This window comes from Urocitellus parryii, chromosome 12 (assembly GCF_045843805.1).
Source record: "Urocitellus parryii isolate mUroPar1 chromosome 12, mUroPar1.hap1, whole genome shotgun sequence".
NCBI lineage: Eukaryota > Metazoa > Chordata > Mammalia > Rodentia > Sciuridae > Urocitellus > Urocitellus parryii.
The window spans coordinates 32,151,253-32,172,508 of NC_135542.1; the positions used below are offsets into that span (position 1 = coordinate 32,151,253).

Genomic DNA, 21,256 nt, shown 5'->3' on the forward strand with positions numbered 1-21,256 from the left:
CTTCAGTTCCACAGAGAGCACAATAAATAGTTTATACAAAATTCTGTCTTGATAAATGATTGCTTAAATTAACTCAAATGAATATGAACAATAAGTTATAATAAATAAGCTCTGGTAACTCACAATAGCCCATATGGTCAGCATTCTAACAGGTGGCACTGTGATCCCTATACAACAGTCACAGATGACTCTGATTGATTATGTACCAACGTTACATGAGCAGCAGGTTTGTGCTTAGTGTCCCTTTCCATTGTACATGGGGGATGACAATGAGAATCCAAACCGATACTACCTATTACTCTACTAAAAGCATACTACATTGGCCGAGAAGCTGCAGACCAGACGCGGGGGAATGCGTGTGCCGCTATGAACAGGGGCCCTCCGAGGCGAGGCCCGGACCGTGTATGGCATCAGGTGACAGTGAGCACCTTGCTTCTGCTCTCAAAAGGCATTTCTGAGCATGGCAGCTAGGACTAGTCGCACAACAGAAGGGGCGTGCCAGGGCGCCGAGCAGTGACGTCGTCTTCTCCCAGCTAGGAATGACCGTCCTGGAGAACTGTAGGCGTCTGTACAGTGAACAGTATAAAGTGCCGCTGGGATGTACACACATCTATACACATATATATACCGAGGTCGAGTATTGTATCAGAATGTTCGTCGTGAGATCCCTGTAGTCTCCCTGGGCTACGCGGTGGGTCAGCCGGGGGGGCCTCCGCTCTCATCCGTCCAGCTTCATGTCGCGAGGCGACCGACACAGGAATTGCACACCTCCGTACGGATAATAGGACAAGGTAAGTGCAAATAGTCGACTGGCACATTGTGGGGACAATGACCCTGTAAGTCCTGTTCTGCTAAAAATATTTTTTTTTAATTTTTACAAAACCCATCTTTTTTTTCATAACAAAATTTTAAAGTACTTTTGTACTTCCTGCATAACATCAAGACATGGAAGGAGAGATGCTACTAAAAGAAATCAACATCAGGAAACACAACACATCGTCAAAAGACTACTTAGAAGGGGAACGCAGCCGTCAAAAGTGGTCTTATGCATACAGATAGTGCAGTCATTGGAGTCAAACAATCCAATCCTGAAGGTGTAAGAAGTCTAAGATGACCTAGTTCAAAGCAAAAAGTGCTGCAGTATATTAGTCAGGTTAAACTCTGATTGCATTCATTCTCAGCATAGGGCACAATAACCAACAAGGCTAGGCAATGCTCTGTGGTCACCTGGACCCGCGAGGGCAGAGCGTAAGCGTCCGTCGTTCTCAGAGCGCTCTGAATAGGGCCAGAGCCGATTCAGAGTCAGGGTCGGGTGGGGCGAGGGGTGGGAAACTTTACAGAGCTGCTTTCCCACCGTCCAGCAGGAAATTCAGTCCAGAAACCAGAGTGCTCACAGCCGTCAGCTTTTGTCCCTCAAACGTGAAATGAGAATAGCAACGATAATGATTTTTTAAAAGTGAAAAGGGGAAATAAATGCTCTTAAATTATCTTTTTGCTCAAATTGAAAGCACACAACTTCTGTTAGGTAAACTATGTTGCGGGAACAGTTCAGAGGGGCACGGGACTCTAGGAGAGATAAGAGAAGGTTGTTCCAGAGGGTACTGAGAACGCAAAAGGAAATCTTCGTGCTGTCCACCTCTGACAAGGTCCTGTCTTAACGGAAGTCTCCAGAGTCACACCATGTAATGTTTAGGAGTTAATTTAAAAGTGCTGCTTAAGCTGCTTTGAATCTTCTGCCAAGTTTCCATGGCTTGATGTTGTCTTACAATAAATTACTTATTTCATTTCTTACAGTTAATCCATATGCCATTTCCTTGGAATGCAAAAAACCTCATTTATTGCCCCCACCATACACCATCCTCCTAAAACAAACAAACAAAAAAATCACATAATATTTCCAAGCATTGTTCAAAAATAAAGCATTTTGCAACCAATTCTCGCTATGAAACAATATGCACACAAAATGTATTTCTTAAATTCCATAAAGTCCTCCAACACGAGGCAAAATGATAATGTCTAAAAAGTGGCCATGGGGCCACAACATGGTCATTCAAAGCTGTTTTTTTTTCTTTTTCTTTTTTGTCCATTTCAGTTCAAAATACTAAAACATTTAATCACTAAAGCATTAAAAAGAATTTACACTCTATTTATTTTGATCAGCTTACCTCTTCAGAAATATATATACCCCCAGTGTGCATACAGTAGCAGCTATAAACATTACACGGCAGATCACACTACGTCAGCTCTTAGGAAAACGTACAAAATGTGAATGTGTTCAAAAACTATTCTGCAGGTGCTATCTTAAAGCAAGACACAAAACCGTGTGGAGTCTCGTAAGCATAACACTGTTCCGACAGAAATAAATAGAACGCTGTCTGGCAACAAGTCACAGCAGCCGAAACCAAGAGGCGTCCTTTCTTAGCATGAGTCTCGCCACTAGAGCAGCTGTTCAGACCTGAATTCCTCTCACAGCCTGCTTTATATTTTCCAGTAGGGCCTTATTTTCTGGACTCTGATAACGGTCTTGATTTGTATACATTTCCGTCAAAGTAGTCACGTAAGCATCAAAATTTTGTTCATTGATTGGATCCTACGAAATATTAAATAGTAGTTCATACACAACTTTTATTTTCTTCATAGTATATTCACAACAGCATAAAACAGAGCATAGCACCCTGCCCCTGCGTCATCCACTAGACAGCCTGTCGGCAACTCGGCTTCATGGGTCCGCCCACCACGGTGGCTAGCGGGCAACGACATGGCTTTGGGATGGTGACCAAGGTGCCCAAAGGCGGAGGACCATGGAGTGATGGCACAGGACATCTATCCAGGTGAGAAGGGAGGCTGCCCTCCGGGCGCTCATTCACTTACCATGTGAGGCAGCTGGATGTTGGCCAGGCTGTGGATCAGGGACTGGCTCAGGTTGGCCAGCTCGTGCAGCAGGGACTCGTTCTGCTGCTCGATGACCTTGTTCTCCTCCTCGATCGTCTTCAGGTTGCTTTCCATCGTGGTGATCTAGAACACACACGTGTGTGACATGTAACACACGTCGCCTGGGTGTGCGCCCAGACTGCCCAGTGCACGCAGCGTATGCAGAGGACCGGCCACCCGAAGGGCTGGTTCTCAGCCTTCTGGTCCATTACACTAGAAAACGTGTGAACTGGGGGCTGGGCATATAGCCCAGTTGGCAGAGTGCTGGCCTCGCATGCCCAAGCCCTGGGTTCAATCCCCAGCAAGTCACAAAAGGAAAAAAGAAAGAAAGAAAATGTGGCAACTGGACTAGCTGGACTAGCTGGACTAGCTGGACTAGCATGGGAAGTCCTTGAAGATTCCGGGTGGCTTCTACTTTTCAGCTTTGGATGTTTTGAGAGTTGCTGCAGGTGGAGGTCTCCTAATGATGGTCCCCAGCCTGGTGCTGTCCCCTGGAGGCTCACTGGACAGTGCTGGGACCTGAGTTGGCAGTTACTGACTGAGTGCTGAAGCTTCCTCTTTCCATCTGGCCCCAGCTAAGTCCTAATGGCCCCCATTCCTCTTCCTGCTCAGGTGGGGCCTGGGGCCGCTCTGTCCACCAGGCTTCCGGCCTAGACTTGCTTCCTCTCAGGACCAGGTCAGGACCCGACTGGGGCCTTGGGCCTCCCCAGGTCGCACAGAGACAGTCCCCCGTGCTCCGAGTCTCTGCTGTCCTCTCCTCACAGCCCTGGATTCTCAGCCGTGACCCGGGCCTCTCCCTGGGCAGCTGACCGAGGAGCCTGGCTCTCTGGCATCTTCTTCCCGCCGGCCACTCTGGGCTCCCATCCCCACCTCTCCCCACTGCTGTGCCCTCGTCTGGATATGGGGTGTACCTCCTGGGTGCCTCTCCTCTTCACGGCAGCTGGGGCCCGGGCTGGTGTGGAAGCCCAGGGTGTGACCTGCTGACGCCCCTCGTGGTGACGCCCCTCGGCAGTGGGTGGAGGGGGTTCTCCAGCCCACCGTCCTCCAGGGCACTGCGCCAGGCCTCCTTTCCCGCTCCCCTGGGCGACTCTCTCTTGTTAAAGTCCCATCTCCGGGAACCCGTGCCGGCCACAGTGGGTGTGTGGCAAGCCCACTTCCCTGGAGGAGCCTGCCCCAGGTCCTGGCAGGCTGTGCCTCCCCCTCCAGGCCTGTGTCCCCATGTGCAGCGTGAGCTCCTCAGCACGGAACACAGCGGAGGGCTGTCAGGGCTGCCAGAGCTCCGCGGGGTCACCAGGCAGGGGAGAGCAGGCCGAGTGCAGAGGCCCTGACCCTGCTCCACGCAGGGGCCACCCAGGGCACTGGCCTGGTTCCCTGGGCTCAGCACCCCGAGGCTTCCTCCACCCTCACCCTCAGCAGGTCTCTGTGACGCCAGCCCTGCTCCCCTCTGCGCCTGGTGGCTCTGACCCACTCCCAGGCCATTTCTCTTCCATGAGGACTGACACACAAAGTGAGGGCCTAGGCACCCCACACCTGAGGCTCCCAGGTCACCCCTTGTCTGCCTGTCTCACCAGCATTGGTGGGGACACACTGAAGATCGATTTCTCTTTAACCCAGCTATCCCACTCCTCAGTTTATACCCCAAAGACTTAAAAACAGCACACTAAGGCGACACAGACGCATCAATGTTATAGCAGCACAATTCACTATAGCTAAACTGTGGAGCCAACCTAGACGCCCTTCAGTAGATGAATGGTTAAGGAAACGTGGCCTATATACACAATGGAATAGTACTTGGAAATAAAAGATAATAAAATCTTGGCATTTGCAGGTAAATGGATGGAGTTGGAGACGATCAGGCTGAGTGAATTAAGCCAATCCCCCCAAACCAAATGCTGAATGTTTTCTCTGAGATGAGGATGCTGATCTATAGTGGGATGGGGAGGAATGAAGGAACTTTGGACAGGTAAAAGGGAGGGAGGGGAAGGGAGGGGACATGGGAGTAGGAAAGATGGTGGCATGAGATGGACATCATTACCCAAGTATGTGTGAAGACAGGAGTGTTGTGAATACACTGTGTACAGCCAGGGTTGTGAAAACTTGTGCTCTCTATGTGTACTATGAAGTGAAATGCCTTCTGCTGTCATGTCTAACACATTAATATTTAAAAAATAAATAGTAAAAAAAGATCGATTTCTCTTTCCACCTAAGCTCCCTGCTCCAGAGCCGGGGCCCCCGAGTGTAGTGTTCTCCGGGACCCGGGAGCCCGTGAATCCAGCCGTCCTGCCCAGCCCCAGGCCAGGTCCTCTGGGGGGAACCTGAGGAGCTGACGCTGTGTGTTCTTCTCAAAGTGGGACAATTCTCACGGGTGCGTCCACCCTGCCACGACACCACCGTGGTCTGTGCACTCCAACCCTGTGACCATGGGCACACAGGCTCTGCACTCTGCCTGGGGCCTTCCCTTCTCTGCAATGGGATCAGCCTGCAAGCCTGTGTGGTGCTGCCTGGCGCACAGCGAGCCTCGGCCTCACCTGCCTCCCCAGCCCCCAAGCCTCCAGCTCACCAGGGGGAACTGGACTGCAGGTCCTCCTGTGGATCCTGCCCAGGTGCTCCGACCCTGAGGGTCAACAGGGCTGCAGGCCTGGGCATTCCTGGACAGTCCAGGCAAACCCTGGGTTCTTCCCTGGAGGCAGGAAGCCCACCTCAGGCAGAGGACACCTGCCTCTCCAGGGGCCAGATGCAGCCCACGGGACTCAAGCTGCAGAGAAATATTCTGGAGCACCTCGGAGCTGGCTGTGCAGTGTGGCAGCACAAAGTGGCAGACCCGTGGGAAGGGGTGCAGGGAGGGCCTGCAGGGCCTCCCACCCCAGCCTCCCCAGGACGGGCTGATCACAATGGAGGAGGGAAAAGAAGCAGGGAACAGAGGCAGAGACCTTCGTGCCCACCCTCTTGGAGTGACCCTCGGGACTTGAGAAGTCCTGACCGTAGTCCCTCCTGCAGGAGGCCTGCACTGGCCTGCTCAGAGCCTGGGATTGAGGGCTTCAAACACAGGTGGCCATTAGAGATCCCTGTCCTCACCTTCAGGGAGGACACTGGCCCACCCCCGGGCAGCAGGTCCCTGTGTGGATCTGAGTCTGAGGACCACCCATTCCCCTGGGATAAGGGTGGCGTGCCCCAGGACGGGGATCTGTAGGTGGTGCCGCAGTCTGAGGCTCTGGTTCCTCAGAGAGCCTCCCACCAGCCTCAGAAAGGCCACGGACTTGGCAGACCCTGGGTTTCCACAGCCTGCTCCTCACTGTCTCCCCCTGGACCACAGTTTTCCTAAGATGGACATCTCTTGAGACCAGGTCATTACAGGTGGGATTCACCCTGAGACCTGATTTGGAAAGGCCCGTGGGCGGGGACTGGTCTTTGTTCTTGTGCTGGTGAACGGCACCTGTGCTACACTGAGACGTGAACACACTTCAGGGCCAGGTCGGCTGCGCAGGTCCATGGCCACCTGCCACGGACACAGGGTGTAGCTTTCGGGTGGCCTGGAGCTAGGGGACGAAGCCCGTGTGAGCCAAGGCCAAGACACCTGCCGTCTGACTCCTGGCCCAGGATGGCGTGAGCCTCACAGCACGGGAAGCCTGCCATGGTACCCCTCAGGGTCAGGAGACAGATCTAGGGAAGGCCCCGCAGAGGGGGCACTGCTCTCTGCCAGGGGGCGGGACAGGCACTCCAGAGCAGGTGGGCTGGGTTCCACAAAGACCTCAGGTGGCAGGGAGCCATCTGAGGGGGTGGGGCAGGGCACAGTGGAGGGTGGCCCAGCCCAGGTGCCTGTGCTGCTGACCTGCAGAAGCACAGCTGTGGGCACGTGCAGAGCCACCATGCTCTGCAGAGGCCGAGTCGACTGCCAAGACTCTGGCCTGCCAGATCCTCCTCCAGTTCTCATTCTGACCTCTCGACCAGCTGCTGCACTTGACCTTGTGAGGAAGGGAACCCCAGGGGACAGCTTCACCCCATCCCACCTGCCTCCTCTCGCTCCAGCTTTCCCAGCCCAGAACTTTCTTCTCTTCCCTGTCGCTCAGGTCCTGGAATCCTACCCCTCCTCTACAACCCCCAGGGGCAGCCCCTCAGACCTCCAGCCCCTCCTGCTGCCCGCAGCTGCGCCTGCTCCCTGCTCCCGTCTCCTCCTTCCTGTGCCTTCGGGTGCACATTTTTCTAGACTCTGATAAGAAGCAATTTCTGTGTACCGAGAAATCCCCATGGTACAGAGGCTGGGTCACGCCTATCTCTGTACTCTCTGTGGGCGTGCACCCAAGCCCTTGTGACGGGTGGTGACTTGGCTGCACTGGTGAGGTGTGCACTGGTGGTGTGTGGAGTCCAGAGCCCTGAGGCCCATCACATCTCCAGCACTGAAGTGTGTGCTGCCTTGGCCCAGCTCAGCTGGGATGTGTGGGAGACCAACCTTGCTCGTGACTGAGGCACTCTCCCCGGCTGGGTGCTGAGGCGCTCAGTCGCAGAAATGTGACAAGCTTTCCCCACCCTTCTTGGGTGCGAGGGTCAGTGTCTCGTGCATGGGTGTGCCTTGCTACAGCCCCATGGGTGAAGCTACGCTCCCCTGTTCCTTTGTGATATAACCCCTTGCCCCATTTAGGATAGAGTCTTCCAGGGAAGTGCCTTGTGTGTGTCCCCTCCTCTTACTGTGCCCTTGGGTGTGGCCTGCCCAGGTGTCAGTCAACCTGCTGACAGTGGACATCATGAAGATAGACTCAGCCCCTGAAACCTGACCCCTGGCCTCATTTGAATAGCTTCTCCTCAATAAAAAGGGTCAGCGCCTGCTCTCGCTCTCTTCCTGCGGACCCTTAAGGTCAGAGGAGCCGTCACGGCGACCCCAAAGAAAAAGGTCTTTGTGTCTCTTGTGGGGTTACTTTGCGCAGCCCAGGCAGCCCAGTTTTCCTGGAGTGGCCCTGAGCCTTTTAGTCGCGAGAGCAGAACCCGGCAGGGGTGGGTGGCCTCGGCAGCTGCGCAGGTCTGGGCCCAGGTGGTAGGATGGCTTTTAGGACTTGTGACCTGAGTGGGGACTCAAGGGCCCAGAACAGACCCCTTCTCACTGGAGTGCAGAGCATGAGAAGGTGTAGGTTTGGGGGTACACAGGCATTGTCTGGGCTGCACTTGACCCCAAACACTACTCAAACATTCCAAAGTGGTGTGCACATCTGCTCAACACACAAAGGTGTGCTTGCCCTGAGTCTGGATTCTTCAGCTGGACAGCAAACAGCAGGCCTGTGGCAACTGATAAGAACCCTCGGGGTACGGGTGTGCTGGGGTTTGGAAGTGGCCCCGTGACTCAGGCTTCACTAGTGGAAACTCCATCCCCATCTCGAGGCCTGATGAGGTGTAGACAGAATCCCGCTGCCGGTGTAGAGGTGTGGCCTTTGGGATCTGATCAGGATTAGAAGGTCACCAGAGTGTGGCCCTCTGATTGAGTCCTGGTGATTTTATAAGGAGAGAGGCCAGAAGGAGCTCACGTGTGCCCGCACACCTCACACAGACACAAACCTACACATGCACACGCTTACACACTCATGCACATGCCTGCTCCCTGTCCCTCCTGTGTGATACCTTGCACCTTCCTTGGACTCTGCCAGCAAGAATCCATCCCCAGAGGCAGTCCCTGTTCCTGGCAAGTTAAAATAAACCTCTTTTCTTTATAACTCAGCCAACCTGTGGCATGGCACTATTGGCAATGTTAAGCACGCGTGCAGCTGGTGCCCCTGCACCTTCTATGGAGAGTGGCGGGGAGAGTTCTTCTCGCCCTGGGAAGTCGTCTGAAATTCAGAAATGCTGTCATAGATCCCTCTTCCCTCCCTGCTCTGTTCTTTGACTGATTTAAATCTCAGCCCTCCCTGAGCAGGACCCCAGTGACTTGGGAGGAGCCCCAGCACGGGGTCATGACCCCTGTCCACTCCTGGTGGCAGCAGGGACGTCAAGGAGTGATGGTCCCCTCCACCGTCTGGCGGATCGCACACCTGGTCTGGCTTGTTGCAACTCGGTGCCATCATGTGGCTCAAGAGTGTGTGGAGGGCCCCAGGGGAGCAGCGTCTGATGAGGACTGATGATAAGCGGGCAGTGTGTCCACAGGTGGAAGACCACCAGGCTGGCCAGTGTCAGGAAGGACGGTCAGTCTCCTCACCAGCTCACTCGCAGGTGCTCAGACCCACCCACCCCTGCCCGGTAGATGGCCGGGATCTGCACGCACAGGCGGCTCTCACCAGTCCTGGAGTCCTGCTGTCCCCCTGCCACGCAGGTGTGACCTAGGTCAGGGCTTGGAACAGCTGGAGGAAACCCTGGCCTTTGCTCTAGCAGGTGGCCTTCTGGGAAAGGACACTCAGGAGGGCACCCTGCCACACACACACACACACACACACACACACACACACACAGAAAGGGGACCGTCATGGCCACTGGGTCACAGCAAACAGCGCCATGAGAGGAGTCCAGCAGGAGACCAGGACACAAGGTGGACGAGAAGGAATGCAGGCAGAAAAGCAGTGAGGTCAGCTGCCCCTGAAGAGGGGCCCTGCCCAGGTCACTCCTTGGAGGGGACGGAGGCTTCAGAAACCGTTACCTGAGTCCTGAGCTTGAGCATGTCTGCCTCCATCTGGGAATTGGACTCGTTCAGCTCCTTGATTTCTTCATCCAACTGCTTGATCTCCTCGTCATTTTCTATTCCTGCAATGGCAAAATCAGCGTGTCCAAACTGCCGTACCAGGAACATTAGTCAGGATTTTGAGAGATTTCTTTGTTCTTTTTTTATATTAGGAATTGAATTTGCTTGGGAAATATTCAGGGGTGCCTGGCATAGTGATGTCTATACTCATATAAAGAAAAATAGTCACCATGGACATGTCTTTCTGCTCCTGCCCCCACCTCTCCTCCAACAGGACACCTGAGCAGAAGAGGGGAACACTGCCTGAGTGTGTGGAAACTCCTAGGCCCGGAAGGACTGGGCCAGAGTCCTTTCACCTGCCCAGGTCACCTGCGCTGCTGCTGACTCCCCGGCTCCATCCCCTCGGGCACCTGTCAGCTCCTGCTTCCTGCCTCCTCAGTCACCTGGGAGGCAGCCACTCCCAGGCCTCAGGGGCACATGCACAGGAAGGAATGGAGAGAGCCCCTCCCTCTCCATGCCCAGAGTCCAGGCAAGGCTGTGCCTGACCCTTGAGTCAGAGTCCTGCTGCAGAGGACAGCCTGTGTGAGACCCAAGCCGGCTGAGCACTTCAGGCCTGGTGTATCCATGGCTTGGTGTGGGGGCACACGCCTGCAATCCCAGCGACTCCAGAGGCTGAGGCAAGAGGATGGCAAGCTCTAGGCCAGCCTCAGCATCTCAGAGACACCCGGTCTCAAAATAGAAAGTAAAAAGCCTGAGGAGGGCCTCAGTAGTCCAGTGCCCTTGGGTTCAACCCCCAGGACCCAACCAAGCAAGCAGACAGACAGGGATTTCTGGGCCGCTTCCCTCCCAGGCGGCTTCTGCTGCAGGCACCCTTGGTGCCAAGGTCAAAAGGAAGGGGATCTCTGGTGCTTCTGGCATTGGGGTCTCATGGTCGAGGACACACAGAGAGGGAGAGCAGAAATGCCACAGGGGCCGTCACTCAAAACCCAGGGCCTGGGGTTCAGCTGCCACTGGCCAGTCCTCTGTCCCCAGGAGGGACCTTTCTCAGGGCAGGCTCCTCACGGATGATGTGTGTGCAAGTTCTGTGGACAGACCTGAAGCTACCCAGCACACGGCAGAGACTGCTGTCCTTCATGGAGACACGGCAGACCAGGAGGGAAGAAGGAGGTGGGTCACTGGGTGGCCTTGGGTGTCGCGTTCAGTGAGTGAAAAACATGTTGTAAGATAAGAATGCCCAGTGCAGAGGAGTGCTGCTGGAAATGCAAGCGCAGCCGGACTGGCAGCGCAAGGTCTGCTGAGAAGGAGCCCGCCGGCGGACGCTCTGAGAGACGGCGACCAGGCAGCTGGCTGCCCACTGTCTGCCCAGGCAAGAGCTGCCCCCAGTGTGAGATTCCCTGCAAATCTGTCCCTCAGTTGTCTTGCTCTTGTGTTCTGAATGGCTCACCCCATCTGCTACCTCTTCCTTCATCAACGACTGACACAGATCAGAGACTTGCCTCAGGTCTGGCCTCCCTGGGGTGGTTGGGTAAGGTGCAGGCTCATGTTTAGCCAGGTGCAGGCACAGGACGGAGCTAGGATGTTCCTTCTGGAAGAACTGAGAGGAAAGCTGAGGCTGTCCCCAGGCCCCCCGGGAGAGACGTGCAGGTGGACCTAAGGACTTCCAGGAGACAGAGACTGAACAGCCTCCATCTTGCTGACGCCTGGCCCAGCGTTGGGCAGAGTGGACCTGTGAGGCTGGATGGGCGTGCCACCTCCAGGTGTGCCTCTGTGAGTGACAGGCCATGCATCAGGGATGTTCTGTGCCTGTGCCCGCAGGGTGGGGTGCTGCTGTGGGCGACATGTGGGCTGTGGTGTGCACGAGGGTGGCTGCCATCTGGACCCCAGGTTTCCAGGTGCGGTGGGGCCTCGGCGGATCCCTGGCTTCTGTGGTGCTTGCCAGCTCTGTGGGCTCCTTTTGAGAACCCAGAGAGAGGCCATCTTGTGAGAGAGCCAGGCCCCTGCTCTGCTGGCTGCATGGCCATCGGCTCTGCCTGAGCCCTTCTCCACACCGTCCCTAGGCTGAGAGGGAGGCTGAGCTTCCCCTGGGAGTGCTGACCCCATCATCAGCAGGAGACATGGCGTGAGCCCTGATGGACTGTCCAGGGCACACCGGGAGGGCCCGCCGACCCTGGCTCACCTCGTTTCTGGTTGGTGTGTCTCTTTTAGAGACGCCTTGGCTAGGGCATGTGGTTCATGGTTAGGTCCTGGCTGAGGCTGAGGCCACAGCCCTAGAACTCCTGCCCCATGTGGCACCTCGGGGGCCACTGCCACCTCTGGCTCTTGGCAGCTCATCCACTCAACATTTGGGGCCAGCTGACACAGCAGTATCACCAATGAGAAGCCGGGCACAGAAGGGTGGCACTGAGAAGGCCACCAGAGGAGCCCTGTTCTCAGTGGGTGGGTGAGACAGGAGGATGGATGTCCTGCTTCCTTGGGCTGGGGACCTGCCCCCAGGCCACAGGCTGCTTCTCTGGTCTGTGATGCCCACAAGACCTGGAGGCTGCAGGAGCACTGAGATGGAGACAGAAGATGAATTTTGTATGCAGGCAAGTGCGCAAGGCGGGATCTGAGTTTTCCAGGGCTCCAGGCTGTGTGGCTCCGTTCTCGCCCCCACCCTCCTGAGAACTCTGATTTCCTTGGCAAACCTGTGTGCACTGAGGCGGGTCAGCAGCAACAGAAACACTTGAAAGGAAATGGATTTTGCAGCTGGAGTCAAGGAAATCAGGCATGAGCATGCTGAGGAAGGGGAAGTGTCGGCAGAGCTGTGTCACCGATGTCAGGCCCTGAGTGTCCCCAAGCCTGCTCTGGTGGGAGGCTCAGGGTGGAGGGTCTGAGGTAGAGGCAGGAAAGCCAGAGCCTGGGACCCAGGAGGCAGGCAGCCCAGTGCGAGAGACCCGGGGGCTGGCACCACCTCTGCTCCTGGGGTCAGCGGTCCCAACCAGTGAAGTCAGGGGACACAAAGCTGTAAGACACGAAGCCAGCTTTTGCCGAGAGAGGGAGGGAGGGACGGATGTGGTTACCATTGCTGGCACGCTGCTTGATGGTCAGCATCTGATCTCCAGACAGCTTGGCCTTCTTCATGGCTGATGTCGCCCGCGGGCATCCTGACAGGCTGTGGACAAGACAAGAGATGGCCGTTAGCCACGGGCTCCACGGAGCCCGAGCCGTGCAGACAGGCAGGCAGGCACATGGCCGGGTTTTATCAGCCTGGCTGCCCGCAAGTCTTCAAGAACAAAATGACCACTGTGGAGGATGATCACCAGTACAACCAGGGACGAGGGAGGGTGCTGGCCGGGTCGACTCGCGCCTACTGTTAGGTGGTTGTGAAACACGGTCACTGTGGCCTCTGAGTGAGGTCTCCCAGCAGGGCCCCTGAGAAGGGGACACGCGCTCCTCACAGAGCACCTTTTAGAGGAACTTTCAGAATTGAGTAACTTGTCTAAAAGAGGTCTTTATTATAGAAAGCACCAAACTCCTACCAAGGTTAAATCTCACCTTTGGTCAAACACACAGAGGCAGACACAGCAGCTGCGTGACCTCTGCACCTGCCCTCAGCCTCGGGGGGCAGCCCACTTCAGCCCCACCCTCTCGCTTCCCAACAGCTCACCTGGGCAGAGCCCAGCTGCAGAACAGCAGGGCCACCTTCTGATCTGCACTGGGCAGCCCCAACCTGCCCACTGCCGACTTTCCACCAGCTGAAGTGCTTGTATCTGGAGGCAGGCCAGCTGGCCCTGGGCATGGCTGCCCGTCTCAATGGAATCGACAGGCATGGGGGCCTTGGCTGGCTCCCTGCTTGCTGTGTGTTTGCGGGGGAAACGTGTCCTCTGGGTGGAGCCTTCTCCCAGAGCATCTCAGGCCTGGCCTCCTCCCACCTGCCTCCATTTGTCTCCCCTCCTCCATGGGCTTCCTGGTCAGGGTCCACTTGGCATTGAACATAGAGTGAGGTGAAGCATTTCATAGTACAGTACTTTATATGTCACGTCCATATACATCCGTAGCAGTATCTATGCACAGGTAATTTTCAATTTTTGCCTGTCTGCCACGTCAGGTGGTCCTGTGGGTAAGTGTGGTGACGGTGTGTGGGGGCATCTCCGGTTCTCCACCTGGCACTCGGTGGAGTCTCAGAAGATGGGATCTCTCAGTGCCTGCATGAGTATGATGAGGATTTCTAAACACCCCCTCTCACAAAGTTTTCCAGGGAGATATCAGCACATTCTCACTCTCTCTTCCCTGTGCAGGCCTACATTGTCTTTTTGATAGGACACTTGGAGCTTACAGCTACATCAACATATCCACAAAGCCCTCACTCCTCAGTGCTGACAGCGGGATGTTTGTGTTCCCTGGATTCGCACCTTCACCTCAAGGCCAAGGTGTCATCAGGTGGAGCCTGCAGGGGGTGACCAGGATGTGAGAGTGGAGCCTCCATTGGGACTCGTGTCCTCAGGAACGGGGCCCAGAGAGCTCCCTCACCCTCCAACCCTGTGAGGGCGCAGAGCCACCATCTGTGAACCAGAAATGGGGACTCACCAGACAGGGAGATTGCCAGTGCCCCGACCTTGAGCTTCCAGTGCCCCGACCTTGAGCTTCCAGTGCCCCGAGCCACGAGGAGGGCTTCTTTTCTGTGACTCCTGAGCACCTGGGCTGGTGCAACAGCCCCAAAGAACCTCGGCCACAAGACCAAGTGGCCAGGCTCCAGGGTGTTCGACCCCAGGGTCTGACGGGACAGCCTTCCCCCAAGTCCCACCATGGGTGTGACACCAGCTGATATTTCTACTCACTTGCAAAGAAAACAAGGTAGAACAGAAGCGGCGGTGGGAGGTGTGAGGAGCAGGACGGGCTCTGTCACTGCTCTGCCCTGTCTCTGCAGGCCAGGCCAGCGCCGGGAACAGGGGCTCTCATCACAGTGTCAGAGAATGTGTGCCTCTGGATCCGAGTTGTGCTGGGTTAGTGCTCAGAGGCCCTGAGCTGGGGCAGGTGCAGGCTGCCCGAGGACCAGTGCCTGCAGAGGACTGCACCTGGACTCAGAAGTTCAAGGCCGACTCTGCAGTGCCAGGGGTAGAGACAGCCTCAGGGCTGGAGGGGAGAGCCAGCAGCCTGCCCGAATGGCCCCAGGGAGCTCCACTGAAGGCTCAGATGGTCCTACTCCAGCTGTGGGCCTCGCCAGCCTCGCTCAGCTCCCTGCAGCCTGTCTAGGGGTGGCCCTGAGCAGGACAGGGAGCTGCAGAGAGTGGAGACAGGGACGGGCATGGAGCCCAGCTGAGCAGCCCCAGGGTGGTAGGACTCACCTTCTCTGTAGGTTATGCCTCCTGTCACCACCCTGAGGCCTGGGGGTATTCCTTGGCTGGGCTGTGGGACCTTGTCCAGCTTAGCCCCGCCCCCTGAAAAGGGCCCTGGAGAGCTAAGCTGTTTCTGAGGCCTCCCTGAACATGGCGTCCAGCACCTGGGGTGCTGCCCAGAGACCTCTCTGGGTCCTTCCCAGGACTCTGTTGGTCTGTCGTTCTGCACACTGGAGTGTGTTGGTGAGTGCCCCTGATGCTCCCTTCGGGACTCCACCATCCAGCCCTGGCCTGTCCAGCTTCCTCAGCGCTTATCACGCATCTGTCTTCCTTTGCTTGTCCTGCCGGCAGCCACCATCCTGTCTCCTCCCCCTTCCAGGCCCCTGCGGCCTCCTGACCCGGGCAGCAGCCCAGGCCTTGCTGTACCTGCAGGACTGGAGGGGCAGGAGTGCCTGCAGCACGGGTCTTAGTCCAGCTGCAGGTCACACAATGGAAACAACATGACCTAATTTTTTCTTCAAGTTTTTGTGAGAATCTTTCTTGAGCCCCGCCTCCGTGGAAGCCCTCTCTGCTCTTCCTCTTCAAGGAGTCCCTGCCCAGGTGAGACCCTTGAGGCCAGACCTGTATGGTGTCCACACTGCAGATTCAAAGCAACCCTGCTGCAGGATGAGTCTCAGCAGATTGTCCACCCAGGCAGCACCCTGTTCACAGGAGTGCCCACAGCCAGGCTCCCCTCTGGTCAGTTCTGTACTCTTGGGGAGTCTCATTATTTAGAACCTAGAACCTTCAGATTAAGCTGAGATGGGCCCTGGGCCTTTCACCCACCCATGACCTGGCCTCTCAGAGATTTGGTGTTTTCATTTGTCAAATGAGAATGAAAAAGTAATCAAACCCCTACCTCATGGTGATATTTCAAAGACTGAGCACAGAGAAAGGACCCTGAATAATAGCAAAGGCAGGTGTCAGGCGTCAGTGTGGGTGCAGCTCTGGAGGATCACAGCCCTGTGAGCCTGGCAGCCGCAGCCCGGCTTCCCGGGATGTCACATGTTGGAGCCGAAGCCCCTCTGCTGGCTGGACTACGTGGCTATGGCTCTCAGAGCCTGGCTGGGCCCAGGGTGGGCGACCCTGGCGCCGGGTCCTCCCAACTGCTCTCTCCAACAGCCTGGATGTCCACGTCTTGCTGTCCTTCCTGCTACCTCTTGGCACTGGATGGAGTGTTTGCTTCCTCAAGGACTCTCCGTGTGAAGCTCTCAGCTCCTCCAAGCAGGGCCAGCGCTGTCCTCATCACCCTCCATGTGCATTGTCCTGGCTGACGCCCGGGACACAGTGAGACAATAGGTTGTGTGGAGAGAAGCCCGGGTTGGGGCAATGTGTCGATCACCATGGACAGATGACAGATGGACTGAGGTCTGGAGGCCTCCGTGGTGATGCTGAGGGAAGAGGTGGACCTAAGGAACCATGTGTGCCACACATTACGTGCTAGCCACAAGGGACAGGGCACTTGATCAAGTTGGACAGACCCCGAGTTGGCACTTCTCAGACCAGGAACCTAACCCTGGCGTCTCCAAAAGCTTTCCCCACCGGGGGAGAGAGGACCCTTCCTGAGCACCCAGTCCGACTCTCCTTTCATGTCCTATTAGGTCCCAGTGGAGAAGCCCGTGGCAAACAGCCTGGGGAGTGGGGCGGCCTGCTCGGGGACCAGCAAGTTTCCCCCAAGGTCTTTCAGGAGGAAGTGCAGCAGCTAGGGCAGCTGCGGAGAGGCCCTGGAATGAGGACAGCTGCCCTTCTGAACTTGGCTCAGGAAAGCCTGTTGCCCCGCCTCTCACCATGGCCGCCTCCTCCAGTGACCCAAGTGAGCAGGGCCTGGGCATCACCCAGAGAGTCTGAGCCTCAGGTCCTGAGTGCTCCGTGAGAGGCAGACCAGGTGCTTGGGGCCTCCGCTACGGGCCTCCCACTCTGGGTGCCTCCGCAGCAGCAGCACCCCTGTCATCCCAGGGTCTACTCGCTAAAGAGCAGATGAACCAGTGCCTCACTGCCCCTGCCTCCGGCTGTGGTCCTCAGCACCTGGAACGCGGTGAGGCTGCGGCAGAGCTGCTCTGGGGTGCCCCTCTCTCCCCATCTCCCCATCTTCAAAGGCACGCTTCTTCCTGACTTTAAAAGGTCCTCGTGAAGTGCATTGAAATAGTGATGCACACTGGGCGTCTCCTCCCCTGGGACTCTGCTGGCCGTGTGATGAATGAGCTCGCTGCTGACCACCCCGGGGGAGGAGCGCGCAGTGCCGGCAGGCGCGGGGGTGCAGCCAGCTTCCCGCAGGTGCCGCTGCGGCCCGCCAGACCTGGGAGCTGTTCCCAGTCCACACCCGACGAGCAGGGGCTGCTCTCGGCTGCGAGGCCATCATCCGCCAGGGGGAGTGGCCCAGAGGCATCCTGGAACCGCTCCAGCGAGAGTACGGGAAGCTAAATTAGGAAGACAGCGCACCGAGCGAGGCGCGGTGCTGAAACACGCTCCGCTGGGCCTTCCATTCCGATCCAGTGAGCTCATCGCCCTGCGGGTCAAATTTGGAAGTGAGTCCCAGGCCCGGGCCTGGCGGACCCGGGGCCTGGCGGGGTCCCCGCGGACGCACTGCCACCTGGTGGCGACTCGCCTTCCCTGCACTCTGTCTCGCAGCCGGCGGGTGGGGCGCCTGGCGGTGTCCGGGAATCCTCCTAGGAATCCTGCCGCCGGGGAAGGCGAGCCAGGTCCCCAGCGCTGAGGAGCAGGCCCGCTCCCACCTTCCGACCCGTCTCCCTCTAGACCGGCGGCCTTGGATCTTGGATTTGGAATCTCAGAGCCGGGAGGTCTGGTTAACACGCTGCTCCACTGCCCAGCCCAGACGTCTGGTATGAGGCGCCCAGGGCAGGAATTCAAGTGCAGCTTCCAGCCAGCGCTTTAGGGCTCACAGGGAGGTCTGGAGGCCCCATGTTTCATCAGGACCTCGCTCAAAGGGGGCTGTGAGAGCTTTAGTGGACATTTGCTAAGCAAGAAGAGCGTGGAGGGGTGTGGTTAGCAAGACAGGAGGTGCTGTGACCCCAGAGAGCAGCCAAGTTGCTCTGGAAATTTGGGTTCACTGAACACATAGGAGGTGCCTGAGGATGAGGACAGATTTGGTTGGAGGCCAAGCCTGCACCAGCCCACTGTGGACACAAACACCCTGGAGGCAGGCAGCCCCTTTGTGCCCAGTGCACCCTGATGATGCTGTTTCTCTGATGGTCCATGTTTCACCAGTGATAATGCAGCATTCTTTCCTGAAACCACTCCATCTATGAGATGCTCTGCACACACCACCACCATGCCAGAAAGAGAGCAGGGTTAGGATAGCATCCTCTTACCTGGGTTGTAGATCTATCTTAATCTGTAACTTCCTGGAGATGACCAGGAGTGTTTTGTCAATAAAAAAACATCGATGCACAGCTAGCCAACCTCACCCGTGCTGGGCATCCAGGTTCTCACTAGAATTTGCTTCCCCGCAGGGGAACGTTCAGAAGCAGGCAGAAGGGAAACTCCTGAGCTGGTGAAATTCCAACCCTGCCTCGGTGTGGAGGATGCCGTGCAATCCTTCTCCTCCCAGGATCCAAAACTTGCAGGGTTTTCCCCTCCAAAATTCTGGGCCAGACAGGGAGCCCTCAAGCCATGGAGAAGACAGCTCGGCCATGCCACGGGGCAGAGGCGGCCTGGGTCCCAAGGCCTCTCCCACCCACTGGCCTGTAGGTGCATCTGTGGCGTGGCCAGGTCAGGGACTGGGAGAGCAGCAAGTCACGCCACAGCCTGTGCCTGCTGGAGCCCCAAGCCCCCACAGCCTCACTGCTTCACGGGACCAGCTGCTGTGTGCTCTCTGGGGTCTGGCTGCTGTGTATAACATGTGCCATGGAGGGGCCCTCCACTGAGAGGGAGGGTTTGGAGAGGCTCCCCACGGGCACCTTCTTAAGGCTTTTGCTGTGGCCCAGGAAGAACTGGCCAGCACCTGTCCACACAGGGCTCCAGAAAGAGCCAGGTAGACCTGGACAGCTCTGAGCCCCATCGTTGCTGCGATGGCCTTCCTGAGGGCTGTGGGTTTCTGCCGTCAGCGGGACTGTTGTGAACACCCCATGGGTCTGGCCTGGTTAGTTGGAAGACAGTTTGAAAGAGGTTTGCCCAGAAAGAACTGCTGCCCCTGGCGGCAGTGTCGGCACCTGCCCAAGAGTCTCTGGGCTGCTGGTGGCCCCAAAGGATTCAGTCTGGCCTGGCCTGGCCTGGCCTGGGTGGAGGATGAAGTTCCTTGCAGTGACCCCTGCACCCTCCTCCTTCCTGTCCCCCACACTCAGGTGGGGCCTGAGGGCTCTGCCCTGCACACCTGCACCCTCTCCGTCCTGTCCCCCACACTCAGGTGGGGCCTGGGGGCTCTGCCCTGCACACCTGCACCCGCTCCTTCCTGTCCCCTACACTCAGGTGGGGCCTGGGGGCTCTGCCCTGCACACCTGCACCCTCCTCCTTCCTGTCCCCCACACTCAGGTGGGGCCTGAGGGCTCTGCCCTGCACACCTGCACCCGCTCCTTCCTGTCCCCCACACTCAGGTGGGGCCTGGGGGCTCTGCCCTGCACACCTGCACCCTCCTCCTACCTGTCCCCCACACTCAGGTGGGGCCTGGGGGGTCTGCCCTGCACACCTGCACCCTCTCCTTCCTGTCCCCCACACTCAGGTGGGACCTGGGAGCTCTGCCCTGCACACCTGCACCCTCCTCCTACCTGTCCCCCACACTCAGGTGGGGCCTGAGGGCTCTGCCCTGCACACCTGCACCCTCTCCTTCCTGTCCCCCACACTCAGGTGGGGCCTGGGGGCTCTGCCCTGCACACCTGCACCCGCTCCTTCCTGTCCCCTACACTCAGGTGGGGCCTGGGGGCTCTGCCCTGCACACCTGCACCCTCCTCCTTCCTGTCCCCCACAATCAGGTGGGGCCTGAGGGCTCTGCCCTGCACACCTGCACCCTCTCCTTCCTGTCCCCCACACTCAGGTGGGGCCTGGGGGCTCTGCCCTGCACACCTGCACCCTCCTCCTACCTGTCCCCCACACTCAGGTGGGGCCTGGGGGGTCTGCCCTGCACACCTGCACCCGCTCCTTCCTGTCCCCCACACTCAGGTCTGACCTGGGGGATCTGCCCTGCACACCTGCACCCGCTCCTTCCTGTCCCCCACACTCAGGTGGGGCCTGGGGGCTCTGCCCTGCACACCTGCACCCTCTCCTTCCTGTCCCCCACACTCAGGTGGGACCTGGGGGCTCTGCCCTGCACACCTGCACCCTCCTCCTTCCTGTCCCCCACACTCAGGTGGGGCCTGGGGGATCTGCCCTGCACACCTGCACCCTCTCCTTCCTGTCCCCCACACTCAGGTGGGGCCTGGGGGCTCTGCCCTGCACACCTGCACCCTCCTCCTTCCTGTCCCCCACACTCAGGTGGGGCCTGGGGGATCTGCCCTGCACACCTGCACCCTCACCTTCCTGTCCCCCACACTCAGGTGGGGCCTGGGGGCTCTGCCCTGCACACCTGCACCCTCCTCCTTCCTGTCCCCCACACTCAGGTGGGGCCTGGGGGATCTGCCCTGCACACCTGCACCCTCCTCCTTCCTGTCCCCCACACTCAGGTGGGGCCTGGGGGATCTGCCCTGCACACCTGCACCCTCTCCTTCCTGTCCCCCACACTCAGGTGGGGCCTGGGGGCTCTGCCCTGCACACCTACACCCTCCTCCTTCCTGTCCCCCACACTCAGGTGGGGCCTGGGGGATCTGCCCTGCACACCTGCACCCTCTCCTTCCTGTCCCCCACACTCAGGTGGGGCCTGGGGGATCTGCCCTGCACACCTGCACCCTCCTCCTTCCTGTCCCCCACACTCAGGTGGGGCCTGGGGGATCTGCCCTGCACACCTGCACCCTCACCTTCCTGTCCCCCACACTCAGGTGGGGCCTGGGGGCTCTGCCCTGCACACCTGCACCCTCCTCCTTCCTGTCCCCCACACTCAGGTGGGGCCTGGGGGATCTGCCCTGCACACCTGCACCCTCTCCTTCCTGTCCCCCACACTCAGGTGGGGCCTGGGGGCTCTGCCCTGCACACCTGCACCCTCCTCCTTCCTGTCCCCCACACTCAGGTGGGGCCTGGGGGCTCTGCCCTGCACACCTGCACCCTCTCCTTCCTGTCCCCCACACTCAGGTGGGGCCTGGGGGATCTGCCCTGCACACCTGCACCCTCACCTTCCTGTCCCCCACACTCAGGTGGGGCCTGGGGGATCTGCCCTGCACACCTGCACCCTCCTCCTTCCTGTCCCCCACACTCAGGTGTGGCCTGGGGGCTCTGC

At 57.9% G+C, this 21,256-nt stretch overlaps 1 protein-coding gene across 7 annotated transcripts in view; it reads right to left on the reverse strand.

The window, feature by feature from the left end:
• Window positions 1–1,835: 1,835 nt before the first annotated feature.
• Myt1l (myelin transcription factor 1 like) overlaps window positions 1,836–21,256 on the reverse strand; it is a 136,616-nt gene continuing 117,195 nt past the window's right edge. For 4 of the 7 annotated variants that reach the window (XM_077791847.1, XM_077791850.1, XM_077791846.1 and 1 more), the window contains 4 exons: window positions 12,643–12,734; window positions 9,542–9,645; window positions 2,872–3,015; window positions 2,450–2,590 (listed from right to left, as the gene is read on the reverse strand). In XM_077791847.1, the coding sequence (XP_077647973.1) occupies window positions 2,450–2,590; window positions 2,872–3,015; window positions 9,542–9,645; window positions 12,643–12,734 (481 nt within the window). Of the gene's footprint in view, window positions 1,863–2,449; window positions 2,591–2,871; window positions 3,016–9,535; window positions 9,646–12,642; window positions 12,735–21,256 lie in introns of those variants that run through there. The other 3 variants (XM_077791849.1, XM_077791848.1, XM_077791844.1) reach the window with 3 other exon arrangements.